Source organism: Columba livia, chromosome 21, assembly GCF_036013475.1.
Source record: "Columba livia isolate bColLiv1 breed racing homer chromosome 21, bColLiv1.pat.W.v2, whole genome shotgun sequence".
NCBI lineage: Eukaryota > Metazoa > Chordata > Aves > Columbiformes > Columbidae > Columba > Columba livia.
The window spans coordinates 4,626,650-4,649,630 of record NC_088622.1 but is presented as its reverse complement, the minus strand read 5'-3'; the positions used below and the strand labels follow the sequence as shown (position 1 = coordinate 4,649,630).

The following is a 22,981-nucleotide window of genomic DNA, read 5'->3' as shown; positions in this document are numbered from 1 at the left end:
GCCACAGGTATTCCCACCTGCAGCAAATCCAAACGCACAATTTAACCCTTCACGTTCCCCGTGACATTGCAGCAGAGTTCCACCCCTTGATTTGGGGTCAACAGAGGTGATTTGGCTAAAGATGCACTGAAGTGACACGAACACCATAGTCACAGAAACAAAACCCAGAGTGTGGCTGGAATGGTTTGCTCACTGTACCCTCCACAGCCCCCAAAGCCCGGATTGGCTCCACATGTGAAAATATCCAACTTTCAAATACAGCGGGGACTCCCAGGCCACTTCTCGCATGCACCAAGATCCCTATTAGCCAAAGTAATCAGGAGCAAAGGTTTTGAAAGCAAGAGAAGCCGATAAGGTAGCCACCAGCCTCCACATGGGAGAATAGGGGAATAAAAGACAGAAATGTGTAGCTTTCTCTGGTTATATTCTCCATTTAGGTACTTGTGAAATGCTGGCAGCAAGTCACAGGAACCTGGGCCCTGGGGACCAGCTGTTTAACGAAGTGCAGGGTAATTGCAGTAACGCTATCGGCACCAACCCCTGCTGGTACTTGCAATAGCAACCCGGGCTCGGCATGGGAGAGCAATCAGGAAAAACCCTGAATAGATTATTTTGCTAATCCTTGCAGGAATCGTTTACTTCTCTTCCATTCTCTTGTTAGGCTTCTAACAAGAGGTGATATGCACAAGCTGCAACATGGGAAATACCAATAAGATGTTTAGAAAAACATAAAACGTGAGGGCGGTTGAAGTGTGGAGGCTGGGCTGTGCAATCGCCACCCTTGGACAGGCTCTCAGACCTGCTCTGCTGGATTTTAGGGTTTACTGGAGCAAAAGGGAGAGGAGATCACTCTGTTTTCAAAACAATCCTCCCATATAAGCTGCCATTTTCCATCCAGGCTTTATAAATAAAGACCAGAAGGGAATATATAAAGCCATACTGAATATTTCAAATGTTTGGGTTTTTTTCACTAGAATGAAGGAAGCATGCTGCAACACAGCAAACCTACAGAGCGAGAGATTTGATGTCGAAGCAGCAAAGGCACAAAGGAACATCTGCACATCATTTCATGACTTTTAACTGGCATTTCAGAGCTTGGCTAAACCAACAGCTCCGTTGTGTGTCTGGCACTTCTAAAACTGGCATTCAGCACAGATGCTTAGTGGCAAAATGATTTTCTTTTGCTGGGGCTGACGCTGGATTCCCATCAGTGCGTATATTGTTGCATTTTCTCCTGAAACTCCAGAACGATTTTCAACCCTAAATTACAAGCCACATGGTCTTTGCACTGAGATGTCCTTCCCACAGCTGCAGGTTTCAGAAGCCAAAGTCAGTTTGAAATAAGTGTCAGGGACTAATGTTCCCCACTGCTAAAACCGCACACAAAAATGATATATTGCCTCCGGATCTGTGTAATGTGCTTTCCTCGTGTCCTAACAGACAGGAGTTTATTGATTTCCTACCTGTGCATCCATTAGGAGGTGCCTCATCAGCATCATGGCATCTTTCAGAGATTCCTTCTCGCTGGGCAAAAAGGCGTCTTCGTCTTCATCCAGCGTTTTCGACTTGTTGACGATAAAATGGGAGATCTGGTCATTCAAGGAGTGCAGCGACTCCACGGCTGCGGAAACACAGAGGGAAAAGGGAATGAAAGCGTGCCGGAGGGAGCTGACACTGTTTTTGCAGACTGAGATGAGCTCCAGACTGCAGTCTCCTTTGGAAAAGGTAGAAATTGGTGCCCATCACCTCCATTGGCCTCTCTGCTGAGAGGGCCTGCGAAAAGATAGTGACCACCATAAAGTCCAATAATGATGGAAAACGGCAGCAACAGCAAGAAGACAATGCAGTCTAAATTAACACTGCAGCGTCACATTTTAGTTATTTCCAGATATCAACCAGAATTCGAATCTAAACACGACAGTCTCACTGCTCCCCCAATCAGTCCTCATCCAGACAACTCTCCCTATGTGATAAGGTTTTGCAGCACCAAAATTGTATTTTTCAAGAGTAAATGCATGTTGCAATGGACACGAGGGTTACAAAAGTACTGAGCTGTTGCTATAAGGATCAATGTTTATCAATAACAAATACATATCCATGCATCTATGGGTAACTCCAAGGTTTAAGGTTATATCGCACCAGCAGCTGGGGCAGTATTGGATAGGAACAAAATGCACTAAAACATTCTGAAACAGAGGAGTGGTTGGTTACAAATATTACTTCTCATAAATTTTTCCCACATTAGCATTCATAAAATTCAGTTGAAAGTGAAGATCGTTTCTGTGAAGAAGGAAGCCCTAAGCCTTTCCTCCCAGGATACGGCAAATCTAAAGAGCAGCATAGTCTAGCTGTGAAGAAAGCAAATTGCCCAAGGTCAAATAACAGGTCATTAGCAGAGTAAAAATAAGTAACATTAGTCTCCCGTCTCCCAGCTCAGAGAGCTGATCCCTACAACGTGCTGGGGCCCAGAGCTCCAGCCAACATGAAGGGCAGAAGCCAGAAAAATTGCCTTTTGATTCACTAGGGTAGGAGAGAGCAAGACCAACAACTAAAACATCGCTCATTTTGTTTCTCCACGATTATCGGTATTTGAAGCACTATTAATCTTTTAAATTCTCCTTCACATGGTCAAAAGCCAGGTGTTATATGTGGGATTCTGCTCCCAGTCACGCACATCAGAAATCACCACCTCCATTCTCACACAAGTCCCCCAATCATTTCACACACTGCAATTCACACGGGCTGTAATACACAAACTTACGGCAAAATTTATTTCTGCCCAATTAAAAACCTTGCACTTCTACAGCTTTCAAAACTCCGCGATGCAATTTGCTTTTAAACCATCGCAAGTTTGGAGTTTTCATTTTTACCGCAGACTCATTAAATAAATGAGGCTCAAATAATTCTTGGGTGTATTTCTTTCTGCCCGTGGCTCGCGCAGTGAAGCCCTTTGATAAGCTTGTGGCTCCGAATAACACATCACTGTGCCCCAGCCCTACAGACTGCAAATCCTGAGCTGCTCAGGCTGTTTATGAATAAGACAATGTGTTATTTAGGACTCTCTGACAAAGTGATTTTAAGTACACAAGGCAGCTGCAATATATTCAACCTAGTTCTGTCCAAAGAGGATCTTACCATAAAATTTGAAGTAGCAAAGATCAGCCAGAAACCGTACTTATTAAGGAGCAGATCTTCCCCAGACAAAAGGTCCATAACAAATAAAAGATATGACTCCAAAACACAGGAGTGAAAGAACAGAATCCTCCTTACAGAAAGTGTTTATTTTTTATTAAAAGAAAACATGAACCTTGCAAAACCTTGGGAAGAGTCTGCAGGGATTGGGAGGATTCCCAGGTTCAAGCTATTCATGTTCCTCACTGCTTATAGAAAAGGTATTTGAGGCTCACCGTGATGGATGGGTCCATTTCAAACCACAATATAGATCATGTTCAAGATAAGGGCTTTAGAATAACCCATTGAACCAGTTCCAGCTTTCACAAGCACGCAAGGGGCGCGGGGTGTCCGTGGGTCACGTACATGCGTTGCACTCGCTGGAAAAGCAGGGAGGCAGCAGGGATGCTGCTCGAATAGAGGAACTTCGGCTTTGCAAATCACTCCACCAAGCAAAACAGAGGCGTGCTCCCTCAATATCAAAATAACAGAGTCCTCAGCACCTTCAAGATACAGCAAATGAACACAGCGGGTACTGGGGTGGGTACCACACTGAGCTGGTCATGCAATGGACCAGCAGCTCCTCTCATGATTAAGTTTTAAGTCACACACGACCATCGCCACACTAGGCAACTTTTTCCAACATCACAGTTTCTCCCTGCACACCACAGCTTATCGTATTGACTACATGAAATCCAGGCACTGTGCTGCTCCTTGCCAGAAGGGGATTTGAGGGCTGGCCGTACCCCACGCCGCTCGCCCTCTGCACCGAGCGATTACAGACCACCCACTCAAAAGCTGCATTTTCCTCCCACACCTTCCCCCCAATTTACAAATATATTTCTTTCTTGCTTTGCCACTCCGAGGTCAAACCGGACTAGACAAAGAGCTGCTACCGCCAATTCTGGAAGGTCTGGTTTTGTTTAGTTCTGTATGTCAATAACCCATTTACAGCTGAGCGGAATAAGAAGATGAAGGAGCCTCCAGAAACGCCGCCCCTGGCCAAAACATTCCAGTGCTCCTCTCTCGAGCAAAACTTGCTGATAAGCACGTAGGCAAAAGTCACCTGCACCATAAACAAATCAACCCTCCCTCACCTTTTGACCGGGAAGACCCAGCCATGGGGACTGACCCCCGTCCCAGCATCAAACCCCAATTTGCCTGCGGAAGCACCAACCATGGGCACCAGGAGGCAGAGGTGGATTTGGGGGTGTTCACTTGTCACAAAGAAACGCACAAATGTGTAACATGGGCCCGTAAACTGGCCCATCGATTCCTGATCTCCTCCTACCCATATTTTACCAACGCACGTGGTCTGCGTGAATGCCAAGGACAACATTTTTAGTCTTCAGCCCACTGGAAAGTCCCCTGGAAAGTCTCTGCGTCCATTTCCCATACTCGGCCAGCTAAAAGTTGAAGCACTTTCTCTTTTCCAAGGCCCATTACCATGGTTTTGTTCACACTATTATAAATTAGGCTCTGTCAGCATTTCTATTCCAGATCTCTGCAAGTCAGGCAGCAGGATTTATTCCAGCAAAGAGTAAGGCACTGATGTGATTTCTTTTCCCCTCTAATGAAAATGGAAGCGAGGGACTAAAAGCCACACAAAGCTTCTGCTTCCTTTGAGAAGTCAGGCTTATGTCTTGAAAGGAAAAAAAAGCAGGGCTTAGCATTCCTCCAATTGCAGACACACAAGGGTTTCTCCAGCACCAGATCACTTTCCAAAAACAGTTTTGCCAAAAATGTGATGGCTTGCAAGCAAAAGCTGACGTCTGTCTGGACTACATAATAGTTTTACTGATGGGTGGGCCTTGTGTACGTCATGCTCTATTGAATATCACAAGCCAGGCAAGCATCACGCTGGTAGATCCAACATCTCCTTCTGGTGGGCACGTGGAGCCGGAGGTACCTGGGTGTGGGGAGCAGCACAGCACACAGGTGCAGTGGAAACAACAGTCAGTTTGCCTATGGATACACACAGCTCAGTTTCTCCCAGTCACCGTGAAGCAATCACTTTATAATCACATATCCTTACACCCACCGCCACTCAGAAGCGCCAGGAAGCTGCAGGTTTTTCCTCCGGAGTCGCAGCGGGTGTGTGGCTGCAGGTTTCATTTTCTCATCACTCCCAGGCTGAACCAGCATCTCCATCACACACAACAGCCCCGAGAGCCATCGTCCTACCACTAATGCAGGAGTATCGATCCATCCCATTCCGACCCAGAAAGAATTGAGGACAGATCGGTTTTTTTATTACACTTCAAAATTTTGGCTTGAGCCATAAACCCACATCTGCTTTTACTAATATTAACGTGTACCAGAGTTCTCCTTGAGCTGACGGCTTCAATTCCACATTTACACCGACTGTGACCAGAAACTGGTTTGCAGCGCAGTTCTCCCAGGCTTTTAGATTTTAATGTAATTAAAACCAAACAAAATTATACTTTCCTAAGTTATTCTAACACCCTTATCTGAAGCAATAGCTCTATATTCTCTGATATTTCTTCTCCTACCCTTTGGGAATCTTCATGTTGTTTGAGTAATATGTGGCACATTAAGCTCTGGGGTGCAAATGCTTCTCTCATTTGTAATTCTTCAGGTTTACAGAGATGCCAGAGAAATCAGACGACATATTTTTCAGTAAGAACATGGAAAAAGCAGATCAGTATTTGACTTGTGCTGATTTCTATAAGCATCTGCCTTAGCTTTATGTTTAAACGCTGCATAGCAAAACAGATCTTTTTTCCATGCAAACAATAGACACTGTATTTGAAAATAAAATCACCTGAGTCTTCACTGTGAGAGTAAAACATGCATTTCTGAATCTCTGCCAGCACACAAAGTAAAACCAAAGGAAGCCTAAAAATCCAAACACTGGTTTTCTACATGTCCTGTGTCAGTCTGCAACACAACTACCAAACAGCCCTTCCCATAGGCAGAAGGTGTTTGATATTCCTCATTTAAACCAAGAGGAACTGGCTGCTCCGTGCCCACGAAAAACCTGAGCAAGCAGGATAATGAGGCAAAGCCTCCATCCCTCTCAACGTTGAGCATTAACGTTTCTGCTGAGCAGCACGGCGCTGAACCCGGCAACTTCTTTGCAGACACATAAGATACATGTTTTATTTAAAAAGATTATGGATCTCAGATATAAGCACAGGTGTATTTAGTTCTTCTAGATCTCAAAAAAATAGACACCGGTTTTCCCTTCCTATATGAGTCCTCTTGGCTTCAGGTTGATAACACATCAGTAGTGCTGCGAGCGAGACAACCAGCTAAGTTACAGCTATCAAAGCCCCGTTGGCTTCCCGGCTTCTCCTGTTCCAATTGCACCATTTCCTCCCTGCGATGGACAATTTCAAGAGGCAAAGAAACCGTAACAATCTGCCATTAGTGCTTTAACACCACCTACGAGAAGAGAGAAAATGATAGATTTTGCAAGCGGTGTTTTCCAGCGCTGCTATCAGAGATGATGAGCCCTGGGGGGTTTCTTTTTTACAGGTGAGGAACAATTGCCGCCCCCAGAAGCAAGAACGGGTCGAAGTTGTTTTCGTGCAGGGTGCATAAGGGTGGGAATTACTGGAGCCTGAAGGACGTGCAAAAGGAAAAGGGAATTGATTTCTGTGAGAGATGAGGGGGAAAAGCATCCTTGTGCACCAGACTACTCCAAGGAAGAGGCTGAAGCAATCAAGTTGTTCCAGGAGACCCTATTTTATTCACTCCAGCTACTGCCCAGATGAGTACAGAATATAATAAACGGTAGATAATATATCCTGAGATCTACTGACAAAAGCCAGCAGAGTCTAAAATTAATTCTCGCTAGCAGGAGTGACTAAATGAAAGAGGATGGACAGTATCATAATCTTATCAAGGGATGCGGTACAAGGATTCCTGGGCTCATCAGCCGACTCTGCTGCAAAAGATGAGAAAAGACATAGAAACTGAAGTTCTCTGTAAGCACTCAGCACCACTGGAGGTTCGCTCCATGGACATGGGAGTCAGAAGGCCCGGTGTGCACACAGATGCTTTGAGAAGCCTCCCCAGCTCTGGGCTGCCAGGGAAACCTCGCCTGCTAATTAATGAGTGTTTCTGACTATGCAGGAAAAGGCAATGATGTGTATGTGGGCAAATTGTGCAATTCATTATCGCTTAATATTACCAAACAGCTTTTAAATAACATGTACGGGTGTTGTTTTTGCAGTGAGGGAAGAAAAAAAAAGGGAAAAAAATATTCAAAGCACTTCAGGCCTTTTTTCCTTTAGGAGCTCTCCTGATTTTATCTGCTTTGCCACACCAGAGTCAGCACAGGTTTCTGTAACACGCGGGATGCCCGAAGCACCCAGCTCCTTTCAGCAGAGGATTTCGGCATCTCCCACATCCTAAGCCCCAGTCGATACCTCCTTTTGCGGAGCAGTTACACAGATTTGCTTAGCTAAGTTTCTTTTTTTTGAGGCCCAAATAAACATGCAAGACATGCAACAGTTCATTTCTGCCTGATAAATGACTCCGATTACGAAGCCTTTCCCACTGTTGCATTTGCTAACTGCATTTGGACACATCAAAAAGGAAAGGAAAGGTATTGAAGAAGGAAAGGAAAGAGATTGAAGTGCTGGAGCGGGTCCAGAGAAGAGCAACAAGACTGGGGAAGGGACTTGAGCACAAGCCCTGTGGGGAGAGGCTGAGGGAGCTGGGCTTGTTTAGTCTGGAGAAGAGGAGGCTTAGAGGTGAGCTCATCACTCTCTAGAACTACCTGAAGGGCAGTTCTAGCCAGGTGGGGATTGGGCTCTTCTCCCAGGCATCAGCAATAGGACAAGGGGCCATGGGCTTCAACTCTGCCAGGGGAAATTTAGGCTGGATATTAGAAAGAAATTATTTACAGAGAGAGTGGTCAGGCATTGGAATGGCTGCCCAGGGAGGTGGGGGACTCACCGGCCCTGGAGGTGTTTAAACTGAGATTGGCCATGGCACTTAGTGCCATGATCTAGTCAATGGACTGGAGTTGGACCAAGGCTTGGACTGGATGATCTCTGAGGTCTTTTCCAACCAAGTCCATTCTGTGATTCTGTGATCAGTTAATTTATTCACTTAGCAGTAGAAGAAATTTCCCTTTGTAAAAGCCAAGCTCACGAAAATCATTCCCGTCTCTCGTACCAGTATTGTGTTGGTTTGACACCTCTTGCTTCCCAACAAGATGAGAAGCTGATCTGCAAAGCTGCAGAGCCTGTGACCACGGGGATCACAAGGCGGTAGCTCCATCTGGGCAAAATCTTTTCCTTTACCCAAGTATTTGCAGCTGGAAAATACACCTCGCAGCATCTGCCCCATCCATTCGCTTGTGCCCGCTGCTGTTGACACAACACGACCTTACACTCATACCTGTCCACAGAAAAATTGGGAAGATCTAGATCTGAAGCACTGCATGAATCTTTTCTCCTAATACCAAGACCTACAGCTTTTTCTCTCCTTCGTGGTCTTTAACTTGTTCCAAAGGAGGAATTCACTGAGCCCCCTCCAAGGAATCATTTACTACACCATTGACTGAAGAAAAAATATCTGTTGTCTACATTAGGGGCTCGATCACCTTTCAGAGAAACACAGTGAAGAACTCATTACAGTAATTACTAACGAGCTGGCCTCTTCGGGCTGTAAATGTTCTGTGTGTAACTGGCAAAGAGCTGCATTCAGAGCTTCCCAGATGCAGAAGAAAGCCAGCAGACCAATAAATAGCCCTGTAGTTCTGCAGGAAAACACACTCAGAAATGAAGCTGGTCATTTTTTCAGCTTGTTAGCTTCTCCTTACTAATCTGACCTTTGTGAAAATGAAAAATGGCATCACGAAGTGGAGCTCTGTGGAGTCCTGGCAGCTCTTTAATAAAGCTTTGCATTGACACCTTCTTTTCTAATGCAGTAGGATCTTCTTTCAAAGATGTTTTTTTTAACCCTTCCAACTATAATGTCGATTTTACATTGTCCTTAAAAACACGGATATGTTTTGAATCCAGCAACATGGAAACATATTTTATAATTCCTCATGACATTGCTCCTCCATCCAAAAGAACATATTTTAGCAGATGGTGGGGAAAGGATGGGAGTTTGTCTATAATGTTACCGCTCACCCTAAAAACAAACAAACAAAAATAGAAAAGAAATGCCTGTGCTATATTTGTGCTTACGACGGGCAGACCGAGTCACAGTGCAGAAAAAGCAGCCGGCATTGGGGTCCTGCTGCTTTCCATGGGGCTTTGGGCTAAAAGAGCCTCCAGCAAACTGGACTCGCAGCTTTGACAGCTTGATGGTTGTTGTTTACAGGAATAGTTGAGATGTTTAATCCCTCACAGAGCTACAAACTGCCAGGAACAATGTCGAGCTTTGAGAAATACGAAAGGCATGACGCCAAAGCAGTAAATCTCACCGTTGCAAGAGAAAATTTTCATTTGCCAAGAACAAAATAAAAACCCTTTCCTAAGATGGCCAAGGCATGGTGGCAGCCAGCTTTACAGCTGCTGCTTTCTTGTTTCGCTTGGGTAATCATTTATTTGTCACCTCTTCAGCTAACTGTGCAACTATTGTATTTCATAGACAATAGCTACTTTATCTAGACAAAAAGGAAGGGAACAAGAGAAATCCCGTATGCCAACACAAAGACATCACGGGCCAGATATCCAGCTGCGCTGAGCTGAGTTGAGAGCAGCGATGTCCATCTGTGCTCGCACATGGCCCTTGGATGGGTACAGGAGGACTGGTTCCTACTGTGCCCAAAATTGGCCCCAGGATCTTGGATGGGTCACCCAAACCCTTAGCACTTCAGCTTCCCAGCTGTAAATCCAAGTTCTGCAGCCCACAGAAACATCACCAAACTGCAAAGGCGAGATGTCCCCACTGCTGAGGGACTCGTTTGGCTTTTCCCTGCTATTCAGCCGCAAACTGGGAATTGTTCTGGTTTAACAAGCAGCAAACAGGATGCTCCATCTCCTCAAAGGTAGAAGAAAACGTTTCCTAAAGGGAATTTAAACCACAGGCTTTTCTAGGCTTTGAATTAACTGGGATTGTTAGAAGACAACTGAGCTTGACTGGTTTCCCACCAAACACCTGGAGGAGCACGAAGCCAAGTTACATGTTGTTGTGAGTGTTGACAGACTGATTAATATTTTCTTGCCAACCTGCCGGGCATGCAATAATCAGAGAGGGCCACCAGAAATCCCGGAACTGGCTTAAAAAATAAGATGTAAAATTCAACAGACTGGGGTTGTTCACGTCAGCTCTTGAGAGTTTGCGCTTCTCTTCACGAGGGTTAGAAACTTAAAATTAAAAAAATAGAAATAAAAAACAACAAACAAAAACCACACCACTACCACACAGAAAACCAAAACCCAAACCCAACAGATTTGCCACATAAGGAAAATGTCAGTGATTATGAGACTTGCAATAAAGCCATGAAAACTGGCCTGTCTATATTTGCTGTTCGTAGCTGCACAATGGGATGGAAGATACTGGTAAAGCAAGAATCTAAATTTCCTTGCGAGCCGCTGTCTTGAGCGACTCTGCTGCTTAAAAACTCTAAGACATGACACGGATATTTAGGCTTATTTGCAGTTCAGGTAATTTTGACATTGTGTCAATTACCGCCCAATTCTGACTTGTGCCTGTTAAGCCGTTACATCCAGTATCACCAGCACTGTTTATGTAGAATAAAAATAAGTGTCTAGAAATGTATTCAGGCAATCAAAGTTAAAAGGAAACTATATTCGGCATTTAATAACCCTGACACGATAATATCTTTGAAGCAAAAGCTTCACATTCAAGACACTTCTTCGGCGTGTAATTTCTTTTTATGGGCACAGAACTGAATAAACTCCTCCTAAAATAAAGTAGATTTTTCAGACCAGTATTTAAACTTGTTATTTCTGTGTAACTATGACTATAAAATGCAGCAAGAGAACATTCTTTGTAAAGACTATGATCCTGTGATCGACTATGTCTGTATCCACAACTTCAAACTTAACTTTTGCTGTAAGTAAGAGAAATAACTCAAACAGCAGAATATTACAGAAATAGAAAGGGTTTTGATTAAAATGTGCAAAACTCTTGAAGTGACTCAGAGTCTCGTTTCATTTCCAAACACACCCACGGTTCTTTGGCTCCTGAGTCGTGGAGTAATGGTGACATTTTGGCATCTACCTTGCTTTTGGGGACGGAGCTCAAACACTTGTGAAGGCGCAGGGCAAGCAGGGCAGCGACTCTGGGTGCCCAGCCCTGGAAAGGTGGGAGATGCCCCAAAATGAGGCACCTGGGAGCACATTTACTGGCTGGCCTGCCAACCCATCCTCCTGCAAAACCCCTGGGGCTGATGGAAACATCCTACGCTCTGACTTTTTGGGTGCCGAGTGGCTCGAGCTTCAACTGCCTTTCCCTGTCCGAGAATCTCTTTTGGCTGGCACTAAAACAACTTCCAGGTTTCTGAGAGCCTTTCCTCTTCCCCAGGCTCACAAACCTGCTTAAACAACAAATTGACATTAACAGTTAATTGGCCCTGCTAATAACCCAGCCCATCACTCTGTTTTCTCCCCCGCCGGCTGCCTAAGGGAACAACCATTCTCTTTGGCACAAGCATTTTGATGGATGAAGGGAAAGCATTTCATTTTGACACTTGATTGACAGAAAATGTCCCTGTTAATTATGACCAAAAAGACAGAAGGAGAGGGAAATGATAATACACTTCCAAAAACTAATTTTGGTGTCAGATTTAGGGGATTCTTAGAAGACATGGAGAATGAGCTAAGACAGCTCAGTGCGAGAGGTCTATTTATTTCTTATAAAGTCCAAGTGAGATCGGCATCAAATCTGCTAGAGTTCAATAGTAATGTAAAATACTTTATGCTTGGACTTGCACAAACAAGAAACAACCTCCCCAGCTGCATAGAAGCCACCTCTGCTCTCACCAGAGTAACTTTAATATCTTTGGTGGTGGGTTTTATCCTGATCTACGCAGTGTAATGCAGAGCGGTGTCTCCCCTCTGTGTCTCTTCTCCCTCACCTGAATGACTCTCTCTGCTCTTCTTTCCAGGTTTGCCATGGCAACAAGAAAACTGCATATTACCAGTGTAAAACGGATGGGTTTACGCTTTTGAATTGTCCTTCTGTCCCTCGCCGGGTTAGGACACCTCCCAGCTACGAGACACGCGAGACCGGCAACACGCTCGCTGCCCTGAAAACCTGCAGCGCAGTAAATCCCAGACAATAAATACATAACCAGCTGCAAACACGTGCAAAGGGCAGGTAGGAGATTTGTGGCTCCAGAAAGCGAGAGATAAGGCGCATAGAAAATAGGGGATATAGGCTTCCCATGTCGTTTTGTCACTGTGGAGCTGAGCACGCTGCAGGGAGCAGCCCCTGCTCTGGACAAGGCAGAGAGGCTGCAACACGAACATTTCCATGGGGGACACACTCGCCAAACTGCAAAAGGACATTAGAGAGGCAAGCCAGGGTTTCTTAGCAACAGCATCACATATGGCTCCGTTAACTCCAAATTCCTCCATGAGTGAATCCTGAGCTAGGAAACTGTTCAGATGCTTGTTGATCCCGTGTGCTTGGTGCAGCCCCATAAAGGGGAAAAGGTAGCCACTGAAAAGCAAAGACTAGAAGTTACTTGCATTTTGGGGAAGATTCTTTGGACATCTGAGAGGTGCTGGACGTGCAGCTGGTTCGTAATTAGGTTATGGTGAGCTGCCACGGTGGGGATCTACAAAAACCTCAGCTGTGGAAATGGCCCTTGTAATTCTGCAAGCGAATTGCTTTGGCCAAGAAGGCAAGTGAAAAGCAGCTCGTAAAACACAAAGAAACACATAGAATCAGAGGGTAAGAAGTGATTCACGTATTACAGCAATTTGATCTTCCCCTTGCAAAGTGCTTTGTATTTGTGGGGCTCCATCGACTCATTTCAGCAGCGTTACTGATTTACTGGATGGAGAGCAGACCCGAGACCAGCCAAGGTGGCCGGGAGGCTCCTCCTCTTCCCTTTTACCCACCACTTACAATATTTCTGTTCTGATTGCAGCTGACAGCAACTGTGACTTTATTTCACCCCTAAGCAGCTCTTTATTTTCCCAGAGCCCATCTCCTGGAAAAATTCAATGGTTTGAGCAGCTCCGCTTCGGGTTTGGAAAGCTGCATCTCCAACACAGCTGAGCACAGACTGAAAGCACCACAGTGAGAAGCAAAGTCTGTATTTTAAACACGTTTCCAAGATGATTTTAAGACACTCTCCGAGAGGTGGGAGACGGATGCTGTTCCCATCACAGTGTCTGAATGTGTGGAGCTGGCAATACGGTGTTTACACATACAGCACAAACATACATAGTTCATCCGTATGCAGTATTTTAAACATTGCATTTTTGTGATCTAGTCAGACTACAGGTATTCTTCATATTTCTCATTAAAAGGGCCCTTTTGCTGATGATCAGTGAGTTCTCATCAAAGGTTGTGAAGTTAACACGAGAAAAAGGCAAGATAAGTACATTTACAGGCTGGATCAGTGTGCTGGGAAGTAGCCTTGCTTGGAAAGGTCAGCTCATTTTAGATTGTCTATTTGCATCAATTTTCAGTCGTCGGCCCTTGTTCTGCCTCTGGTACAAATGGGAAACCTGTATAGGATATAGATTGTAGACTGAGTTACGTGTAGATACTGCTTTTATGCTGAGACAAACAAAAACACCTTATAACTGTATGCCTACTGTGGGTTTGATTCATTTTACTGTATTAATACCTCTAGAAGTAAATAGCTTAAAACGACACTTGAAAAAACTTCCATTGGTATTCTGACAAGAATAAAGGATGGACTGAAACCTCTGAAATAATACACAGAAGTAGCCGTGGTCAAGGAGTAACTTCCTTGCACAATCTCCAGCACCATCTGTCCAAAGCACATTGAGGTGCCAATTGGGACACACGGGTCCACTGGCTTCACCTCATCGGTTCTTCAGCCGTGGATCAAACCCTTCCAGCCCCTTTGTGATTTGGATGAGGAGTCAAAATGATAAACTCTTTAATAACACCAACAGATAACACGTGCCGAGCCAAAGGAGGATACGGGTTTCTTTAATTAAAAGAACACAAGGTTTATCATGCTTTTGCTATTAAACTCAGACCGGATCAGGCAAATGAAAAGCAAACCAACCTCCCTCACCTCAGAATTGCTTCTCAGCACAAGAAATGTTTGCAGCAAGGAGAGTATCAGACACCTCATCCCAATTCATGCTCCTCATGACGTGTCACAGCGCTCCCACCGCCACTAAAAAATAACATCTACATCTAAGACCTGAATTTTCTCTTTGTTTTTTTTTTTTTTTTTTTTTTTCCACAGCCTCCTCTTGTTTCTCCTTCTAATGGCTTTTGTTCATATGTTAAATGAAATAAAGGAGCAGCTACACACATAACAGTTTTTTTTTGCCACATCTGGAACCTTCGAATAGCTCCTGCCCCTAAAAGAGCCTTCATTAGTGGGGATTTCCACACCGAGATGAAAGAATTACGCGAGGCTGAAGTTTCCCCTGGAAAAGGAGAGGATCTCAAGCTGTTAATATGTCACTATGTTTCTGTTCATTAGCATCCCTGGAAGCCGACAAATATGTTTTTAATGACACTTTTTTTCCCCTAATGTTCTTTAAAGTATTTTTCCCTTACTTCAGTGTTAATAAGGTGTAAAAGTCTTGTCCTAAAACTCTACACTGTACCACAGCTCACACTGTGCTGCACTTTTAATGGGAAAATTTTCACAAATGCAAATTTTAAAAAGCATTACAGAATCCCAAAATGTGAGGGGTTGGAAGGGCCCTGGAAAGCTCATCCAGTGCAATCCCCCCATGGAGCAGGAACACCCAGATGCGGTTACACAGGAAGGTGTCCAGGCGGGTTGGAATGTCTGCACAGAAGGAGACTCCACAACCTCCCTGGGCAGCCTGGGCCAGGCTCTGCCACCCTCACCAGGAAGAAGTTTCTTCTCAAATTTAAGTGGAACCTCTTGTGTTCCAGTTTGAACCCATTACCCCTTGTCCTATCACTGGTTGTCACCCAGAAGAGCCTGGCTCCATCCTCCTGACACTCACCCTTTAGATATCTGTAACCATGAATGAGTCCCCCCTCAGTCTCCTCTTGTCCAGCTCCAGAGCCCCAGCTCCCTCAGCCTTTCCTCACCCGGGAGATGCTCCACTCCCTTCAGCATCTTGGTGGCTGCGCTGGACTCTCTGCAGCAGTTCCCTGTCCTGCTGGAACTGAGGGGCCACAACTGGACACAATATTCCAGGTGTGGTCTCCCCAGGGCAGAGCAGAGGGGCAGGAGAACCTCTCTGTCCTACTGACCACCCCCTTCTAACCCACCCCAGACACTGTTATTCTTTCTATGATTTCCTTACCTTCCTGTGCAATACACTACTTCGTTTTCTACAGAGTTATCTGGGATGCAGAGTTAACTTGTTAACACATTAAAACCTTCTACAACTTATTTAGTCAAGACTTAATTTCCAATCTGGTTTAAATAAAAATGTATAGGAGATTTTTAGTATTAATATAAGAATTGTGCTTGGACCCAGGGAGAATTTTTCACTGTCAAACTCAGCTGGTAAAGGCTTACATATAGACATATATATATATATATACACACATATATATGCATGTGTGTGTGCATCTGTATATACATATAAATACAATTGTACTGGCTGCAGCACTATTTCCCATGTGTAGCGGCATTCAGATTGTAGCAATTTTACTTCATTTACTTCCGCATTTGGTTGCAAAAGGAACCATTAAATAAAGAGTGTTTTGAAGGTATCCACCAAATACCATGGCTGCCTCTGTTGTTCTCTAGCAAATCAATGATCTTTGGATGGAAATAAATCTTTTTGCATGGCTTGGACAGTTTTATAATTTAGCGCCAGATTCCAGCAGAAAATAGTTGCGTCAATGCAACGCGGTTTCCAGAAGATAGATGTTAGCACGATGTCAAATCTCATCAGGAATGACACGCTGCTGTTATTTGATTCTGCTTATCGAATTTATCTATCTCCAATTGTTACTTTTTGCAAAACACTAAGATGGGAACATTTGTCAGTAACATCAGGAGAGGGAAAAGTATGATTAGCACACAACTCTCCCCACCTCCAGACCATTCAAGCAAGTGCTTATTTTAATTCTTCATAAGTACAGCATTTTAAAGCACATTGGAGTGTTTTGCTGAAGTAGGTTCTGGATGGTGATAAATGAGTCATTATGAGGACAAATTACCCAAACTGGGTCATAATCACCGGCGCTGTGCAAACTCCAGGAGTGAAGTGTGGCAGCAGCCAGTGACTCAGCCAGCAATAACAGGAAAGAGACTGATTAGCGCAAATGAATACAAGGGCAAATGTGAAGTTATTCAGAACATAATTTGAGGAGTTCACAGCTCTCGCTGACCTCATAAGAGGTCTTAAAACAGTGAGGGGAAAAGTAGGAAAAGCAAAGAATAGCGATCCCCATTTTGTAAAGTCTGTGTGTGCATCGCACGTAATTGACAGTGGAATCTGGACACAGCTGGGGGATGTACCATAAACCATTATGTGATTTTTTTGATTTGGGGGAGAAAGGTACAGGCAGGTTGGAACTGGGGTGTTTGTAAGAGTAATGCTGGTTAGGATAAAAACAAACCCTCATGCTGAGTGCCTGAGCTCCTGGGGGCATGGCCTGCCCTATACATCAGTAAGGTACCCACCAGGTCAGAAACAAAAGGGAAGAATACAAAACATAAATGCAGATGCTCCTTATGCCAGTTATTTGCAGAGTCTGAGTTATCATAAGAAAAAGAGGACATTCAAGTGAAACCATACATTAAAAAAAACAATAAAGCTTTTACACAACATGCAGTATAGACCATACTGCTTCTTGCTTCCACGCACATGGGTTTGCCCATCCATAGATGTGGAATATTGCACAAGACAAAGCACTTCTCCGCACTGAAATCTCCCTGCCCGTTGGCAAACCCTATTTTTGGCCATTCCTCAACAAAACACAACTACAAAAGCACATGAGCATCCACTCCCTGCCCGCTCGGTTCCCCAGCCAAGGTAACCCTTCCTCACTTTGAAAGGGAAACAAACAGGAAAAGCGTCGTCCTGTCCACACACCTGAGTTCAGACCCATGGGTTTGACATCCACCTGATGGGTCCATGTGTTTGACATCCATGGATGAGGGGCTTTTTTGGGCTTTGCAAGAAGCACAGAAGCACCAAAACCCACGTCTGAGTGCCACCGATGGCAAGCAAGGCTTGGAAGAGCTTTAGAGCAGCCCTGAGCAGATGCAGGAGGAGGATTTTCTCACAATAACCCGAAGAACCAAGACAGAGAAGCAGCTTGAGAGACAAACCCTTTCATCCCTGCACTGCCCTCCTCACATGCGAAGATGACACAGGGTTTCAAACGGAGGAATTAATTATTCGGTTAAGCCAGCCCCATGTAACGTGGCCGTTGCTTTCTGTCGATAAGGAGCGAACAATGAGATTTCTCCTTTCCTGGGAAAGCCTCCAGCCTGTTTTCCTTTGGTGACTCCCACACGTTGCTTTCCCTGCAACACAAGTGTCTGACATTCTTTTATTTGATGAGGTAAAATAAGCATGAGATGAAAAAGAAGAGGAGCGCAGTTTTGGCTGGAAATCGGAGAATGTGGCTTCATTCTGCTTCCAACCACATCTTCTGAAGTTGCGTCAAATGAGGGGTGGGGGGAAAAAACACAGCAGTAGTGATGAATTAATAAAAAGCACTACAATGTGCTTAGGCAAAATCGGGTTCCTTTTATACTCAGTATAACCAATTTCTGGTATTTTCAGTAAATTGGTTTCTTTGTAGACACATCCGTTCTCATATGGCTTAATTAATTATGCCACTCCCGAGTGGTATTAAGATAGGAAAACACAATAGGTGAAATTGTTCTCCTGGTTAAACTGGTATAAACCTAGAGACTGAATATTAGTCAAGCAGTGGGTTGTGATTTTCCAGAATGTATAGAAGGTTTCCAAGATGTGGAATATTATATTATAATTTAAGGGAAATAAAACTCAAACTCCTACACCTCTCAAGGTCAAACAAGCTCAAGTAGCATAAAATTGCCTTATCATTAATGCATTTTTATGCATAAGAAATTAAGAAGAATTTGAGGCATTTTCAGTTTCAATAAGGGGCTGACAACCTGAGGAAAAAAGGGGGGGAAAAAACAAAAGAGCAAAATTCAGCTCTGAATTAACATTTGGATAGGCCAAGGAATGACCTCTTCACCTGCCAAGTCCCAAACGCAGGATGCTCTATGCGACAATGAGCGATGCAGACACATGTGAATTATTTATTCAAGAATGAGGGGAGATGCCTTTTTATGACATTATGCTTTGATCATTAAGTTTCACAACAATAAATGAATGAGTGCAGGTGGAACTGAGCACCAGCTCGGGGTGGCAACTGAAGCAGGACAGGATTTTGCACCCTGAGTGAAGAGAAGCGGAGAGGACCCGTTCACACTAGAGATCCACGAGTAGCAGCACAGAGGAGCGTGATGATGTTTTCCAAACACGAGGGGAAGGTTTCTACTAGAAATTGGGCAGAGGAAGAGGGTGCTAAGGAAGGGTTTAGCAGGTGGTCCCTGCCTCCAGTAGAATTTGGGACTCAAAACAGCACACAAGTTGAGACCTGCCTGCACAGCTGATTCACTAGCAAAAGGACATCACAATGTGTATAACATTTAGAGGTCATTAATATATCCAGAGCAAATGTTAAAATTGTTAAAACTGTCCACACTGCTTTTCCCTTAAATCACAAACACAACAATTTTCATCATTCTGGAGTGCATTGGACTAAATCACCCCCACGTTTAAGTACGTAAGCTGTCCCCAGCACAAAGGAAAGCAGCTCAAAGGTGTGCGTTTCTCCTTTAAATCATTCACACAGCACTTGGTGCTTGTGGAGATATTTATGTCTGAGCTGCAGTAGATTGAAGCTGCTCCCGAGGTCAGAGCCTGTCGGCTTCTCTTTCTGCAGAGGATGCTCTGGCCTTTGGAGCGATGGATCAGGAACCGTCTCCTCCATCTCCCTGCCACTTGCAAATAATTCTTTGACTGTAAGCTAAGAAGCGCTGGCAGTCACTGGCAACGTCACTTCTTCCTTTCTACATTGCCAGGGTTTTGGGGTTGGGTATTTTTTTCCCTTCTCATTGATTTATCTCCTTGTATGCACTTGACCCCTCAGAAATAAAAGAAAATGGTCAGATTCTGGAGGATACTTCAGACACAGAGAAAATGCCGGAGCTCGGAGGGGATGGTGAAACAGCAGGAATTCACACAAAAATGAGCACCTTCTCAAAAAAGCAACCGGCTTCAGAACAATTTATGGATGGAGTCAAAGAAAAGAAGCAACAGCAGGTTCCACCTGACCCGAATTGCCCAGCAGCTCCTATGGGGAGTCTTGCCCACATTCAGCCAAGGATCACCCCACAAAAGGAGCACAAACTCAGCTCTCAATAGTCTCAAAATACAGAGAAATCAATGGGCGCTGCTCCAGACAGGCCCCCTGCTATTTACTTTGTCCTGATGGTGGGTTGGGCAGCACATGTTACACATAAAAATAAAGAGCAATCAGAGCAAAAACAAAAAATAAACAGGAAGAAGCCAGAGAGTCGTGGTCAATGGGGCAGAGTCCAGTTGAGGCCTGGATCTAGTGCAGTGCCTCAGGGGGCAGTGCTGGGGCCTGTATCATTCAATATATTCATCAATGATATGGACGAGGGAATAGAGTGCACTATCAGACATTCCAACCCGCCTGGACACCTTCCTGTGTAACCTCATCTGGGTGTTCCTGCTCCATGGGGGGATTGCACTGGATGAGCTTTCCAGGGCCCTTCCAACCCCTCACATTCTGGGATCCTGTGAAATTTAGGGAAACTTTGTGCTGCTATTTTGCAACATTCTTGTGTTATTTTTGGTGGAATTCATGAATCTGACCTTGCACGTGAGTCTAATATCTACTTCTATACAGAAGGGTGTTTTTCTTGACCGTGTTGCTTGACTATAGGGACTTCTCAGTGCCCAGGCACATTGTTGAGCTAATATTTTCCTTGCAAAATTGAGCAAGTTTGCTCTGAGCTTTGCCCCAAGTCACACTTACAATTAGGTTTTCTCACAAACATTTCTGCTAACAGCATTTCTCAGCCTCCTGCCATAAATTACACTTATTAAAGAGCAAGAAAGAAACCCCCTTTAAGCTCCTAAATACCTCCTCTAGAAGTGAGAGCAAGCAGACGCCCAAAATCCCGCTTCTTTTATTTTGCAAACAACATACCAAAGGCCTGACACCTTTTTATAGCTTCGGCACGACCTCCCTCGCTTTCCCCCCAGAGTGACTTCATTCCCGAGCTATGACGGGGGCTCCGCGCGGCGCCATGCACAGAGCAGTGCATTAAAATGCAATATTCCACGGGCTGTGATTTATGGTCTGTCACTTGCAGCAAAGCTTCGCGCATCTTAATTGTCTGCTCCTCACCAACTACTCGCTTGGGGTTGGGAGATGAGAAGTATTTCGTCCACTGTGAATTTTCAGGGAAATATGGAGCTTTGAAGGCACAGGAGTTTAAAGATGCAAAAATAAAGCAGAGCTGCATAGCTACCGGTCCTTCTGTGTGATGCGTGAAAACGTATCATAGGAAATAATTATGCATTTTTCTTGGCCTGATTTTCAAGTTTCAGGGATTTCCCTGATGGGATCAGCTCTATGAATCCATAGGAAAAAAGCCTTTGCAGGCAGCGCAGGGAGTTCGCAGCCAGCAGATCATCTCCAAAATCGTCATGTTCGCAGATATTATTAGTTAATTACAAGAATCCAGACAGACCCGCTGAAAACTAAAACAGCGTCAGGTTTTGATTTGGCTCGCGTCTGACGCTCAACACGCCACTCTCAGGGTATACGATCCTGCAGCTTTTTAATCAGAAATATTGTGCGCACCGGCAGTGTCCCACTCAAAGCAGCTTTGATCTTCTTCAACCACACAGATACTCAGTTAAAAACTATAGATTTGATATTACAACCACTGTATAGATCAGAGAATGCACGTCCAACGTTAGTGGAAAGGAGTTGATTGTACATATGATAGTTCCATGAATCAAATATAGGACTGTCATTCACAGATTTGTATCCAAAATCCATTTCTGTCCCATCCCGTGGATGTCTGTGATACGTAGTTTGTCTTTTCCACCACCTTTACAACCCACCTCCTTCTCAAGACTTTGTCTTCAGTATTTTCCTATATCCATGTAATTACAACAATATATCATTAATTCACCTGGCGTGAAAGCAATCTCACGCCACTAAACCACACTTCACCCAGACGGGCTGTTCTCAGGGCACAAAAATGTGAACGAGTTCGCAAAACACCCGAAACAAGGGTTTGTTAAGGTGGGTCAGACACCCACCCACTGCCATCGCTTCATTTTGTTCTGGGGTTTGTGTTTGCTTTGGGTTCTTTTGGGTTTTGCTTCTTTCCTATTGATTTAGTCTCTGTTAGACCATTTGTTTGTTTAATCCTTACAATATTGGTATTTTTCAGGCCAGCAGCCAAATAAAACCTTTGGAGACGTATGAATTACATATTAAAACCCTCAATGCCCAATAAATTAAGGGCACAAATTATACAGCCAAATCTGATGAGCATCTCATTACAGATGGCATGTTTCGGCATCACAGCACTTTGCAAGAGACACTTAGATTCATATATTCTTGCGTGGAATTCAAAATTCCGATCAACAAAACCACAGAGGGGGATTATGTTACCTTAGACTTGAATTCAATTGCATTTTTAATTCTATTAAAACTCCAAGCTTGCACAACAAAATAATTGTATGTATTTGATTAGGATCTTCATTACATGTTTGCATATTACTATATCTGTTTAAAAACTTAAGTAAGCTTTCTAACCCTTGGGAAATGTTGGGAAACAAGGTGGTATTTACCATACTGAGCAGAAGTTTAAATACACGAGACACTAAAGTGAATAGCGTGATCCCAACAAAGACAACATCTCCTTGACATTTTGTCAGAGCGCTGCTGAAAAACAGAATTAACTGATACAAGCTGAAACTACACTTGACCTCTGAGGTTTTGCGCTGGTCAGTTTAATTAGCCCATTAAAAATTAAGCATTAATATCAGTTTGAGTAAGGCTCAGAGTCTGCAGTGTCTAGAAGACAGTAGGAGAAGCAACACATGTGAAAGCATCCCCGAATGCCAGACTTTCTGACAATAAGTAGTTTGTGACCTGGCAGACTGATCCCCGTTCCTTGGAAGCTGTAATTAGCCTTGGAGCCTTAATTAGCCTTGGGGCTCCTTAACTGGCAATCACTGACCCAGCAGAGCGTCGCTCGTCAGCGCGGAGCTGAGCCCATGCACACGCTACTTCGTATGCAAACTTAATTGGAAACAAGGGATAAACAAACTCATTTCTTTTACTACTTTGTGCCCACGTGAATGCTGCAAGCTTGAAAATGCATTAAAAAGTTTTGGGGCACTGTGTCCTAAGATATCAGGGAGGAATAATTAATATAAGAAGTAGAAGTAGTACCACTCTGATACTGCTAACCCAACACATCACATCCACAGATAAAGCCAATTAACAGGTTTTTACTGGCTGAAGGATTCTCACACGTTTTCAAACCCCAAAACCTTGGGCAAATCAGAGTTTATGAAACCTCAGGAAGCAAATCCATCACTGTTTCAAGTCGTATCTCCTCCAAGCTCTCGGCATCGGAAACACC

General features: G+C 44.1%; 1 protein-coding gene across 1 annotated transcript in view; it reads right to left on the bottom strand.

The window, feature by feature from the left end:
* Nucleotides 1-22,981, bottom strand: part of KAZN (kazrin, periplakin interacting protein) — a 190,023-nt gene that overhangs the window by 139,044 nt on the left and 27,998 nt on the right. The window contains exon 2 of the mRNA XM_065037604.1: nucleotides 1,464-1,621. Coding sequence (XP_064893676.1) covers nucleotides 1,464-1,621 — 158 coding nt within the window. The remainder of the gene's footprint in view (nucleotides 1-1,463; nucleotides 1,622-22,981) is intronic.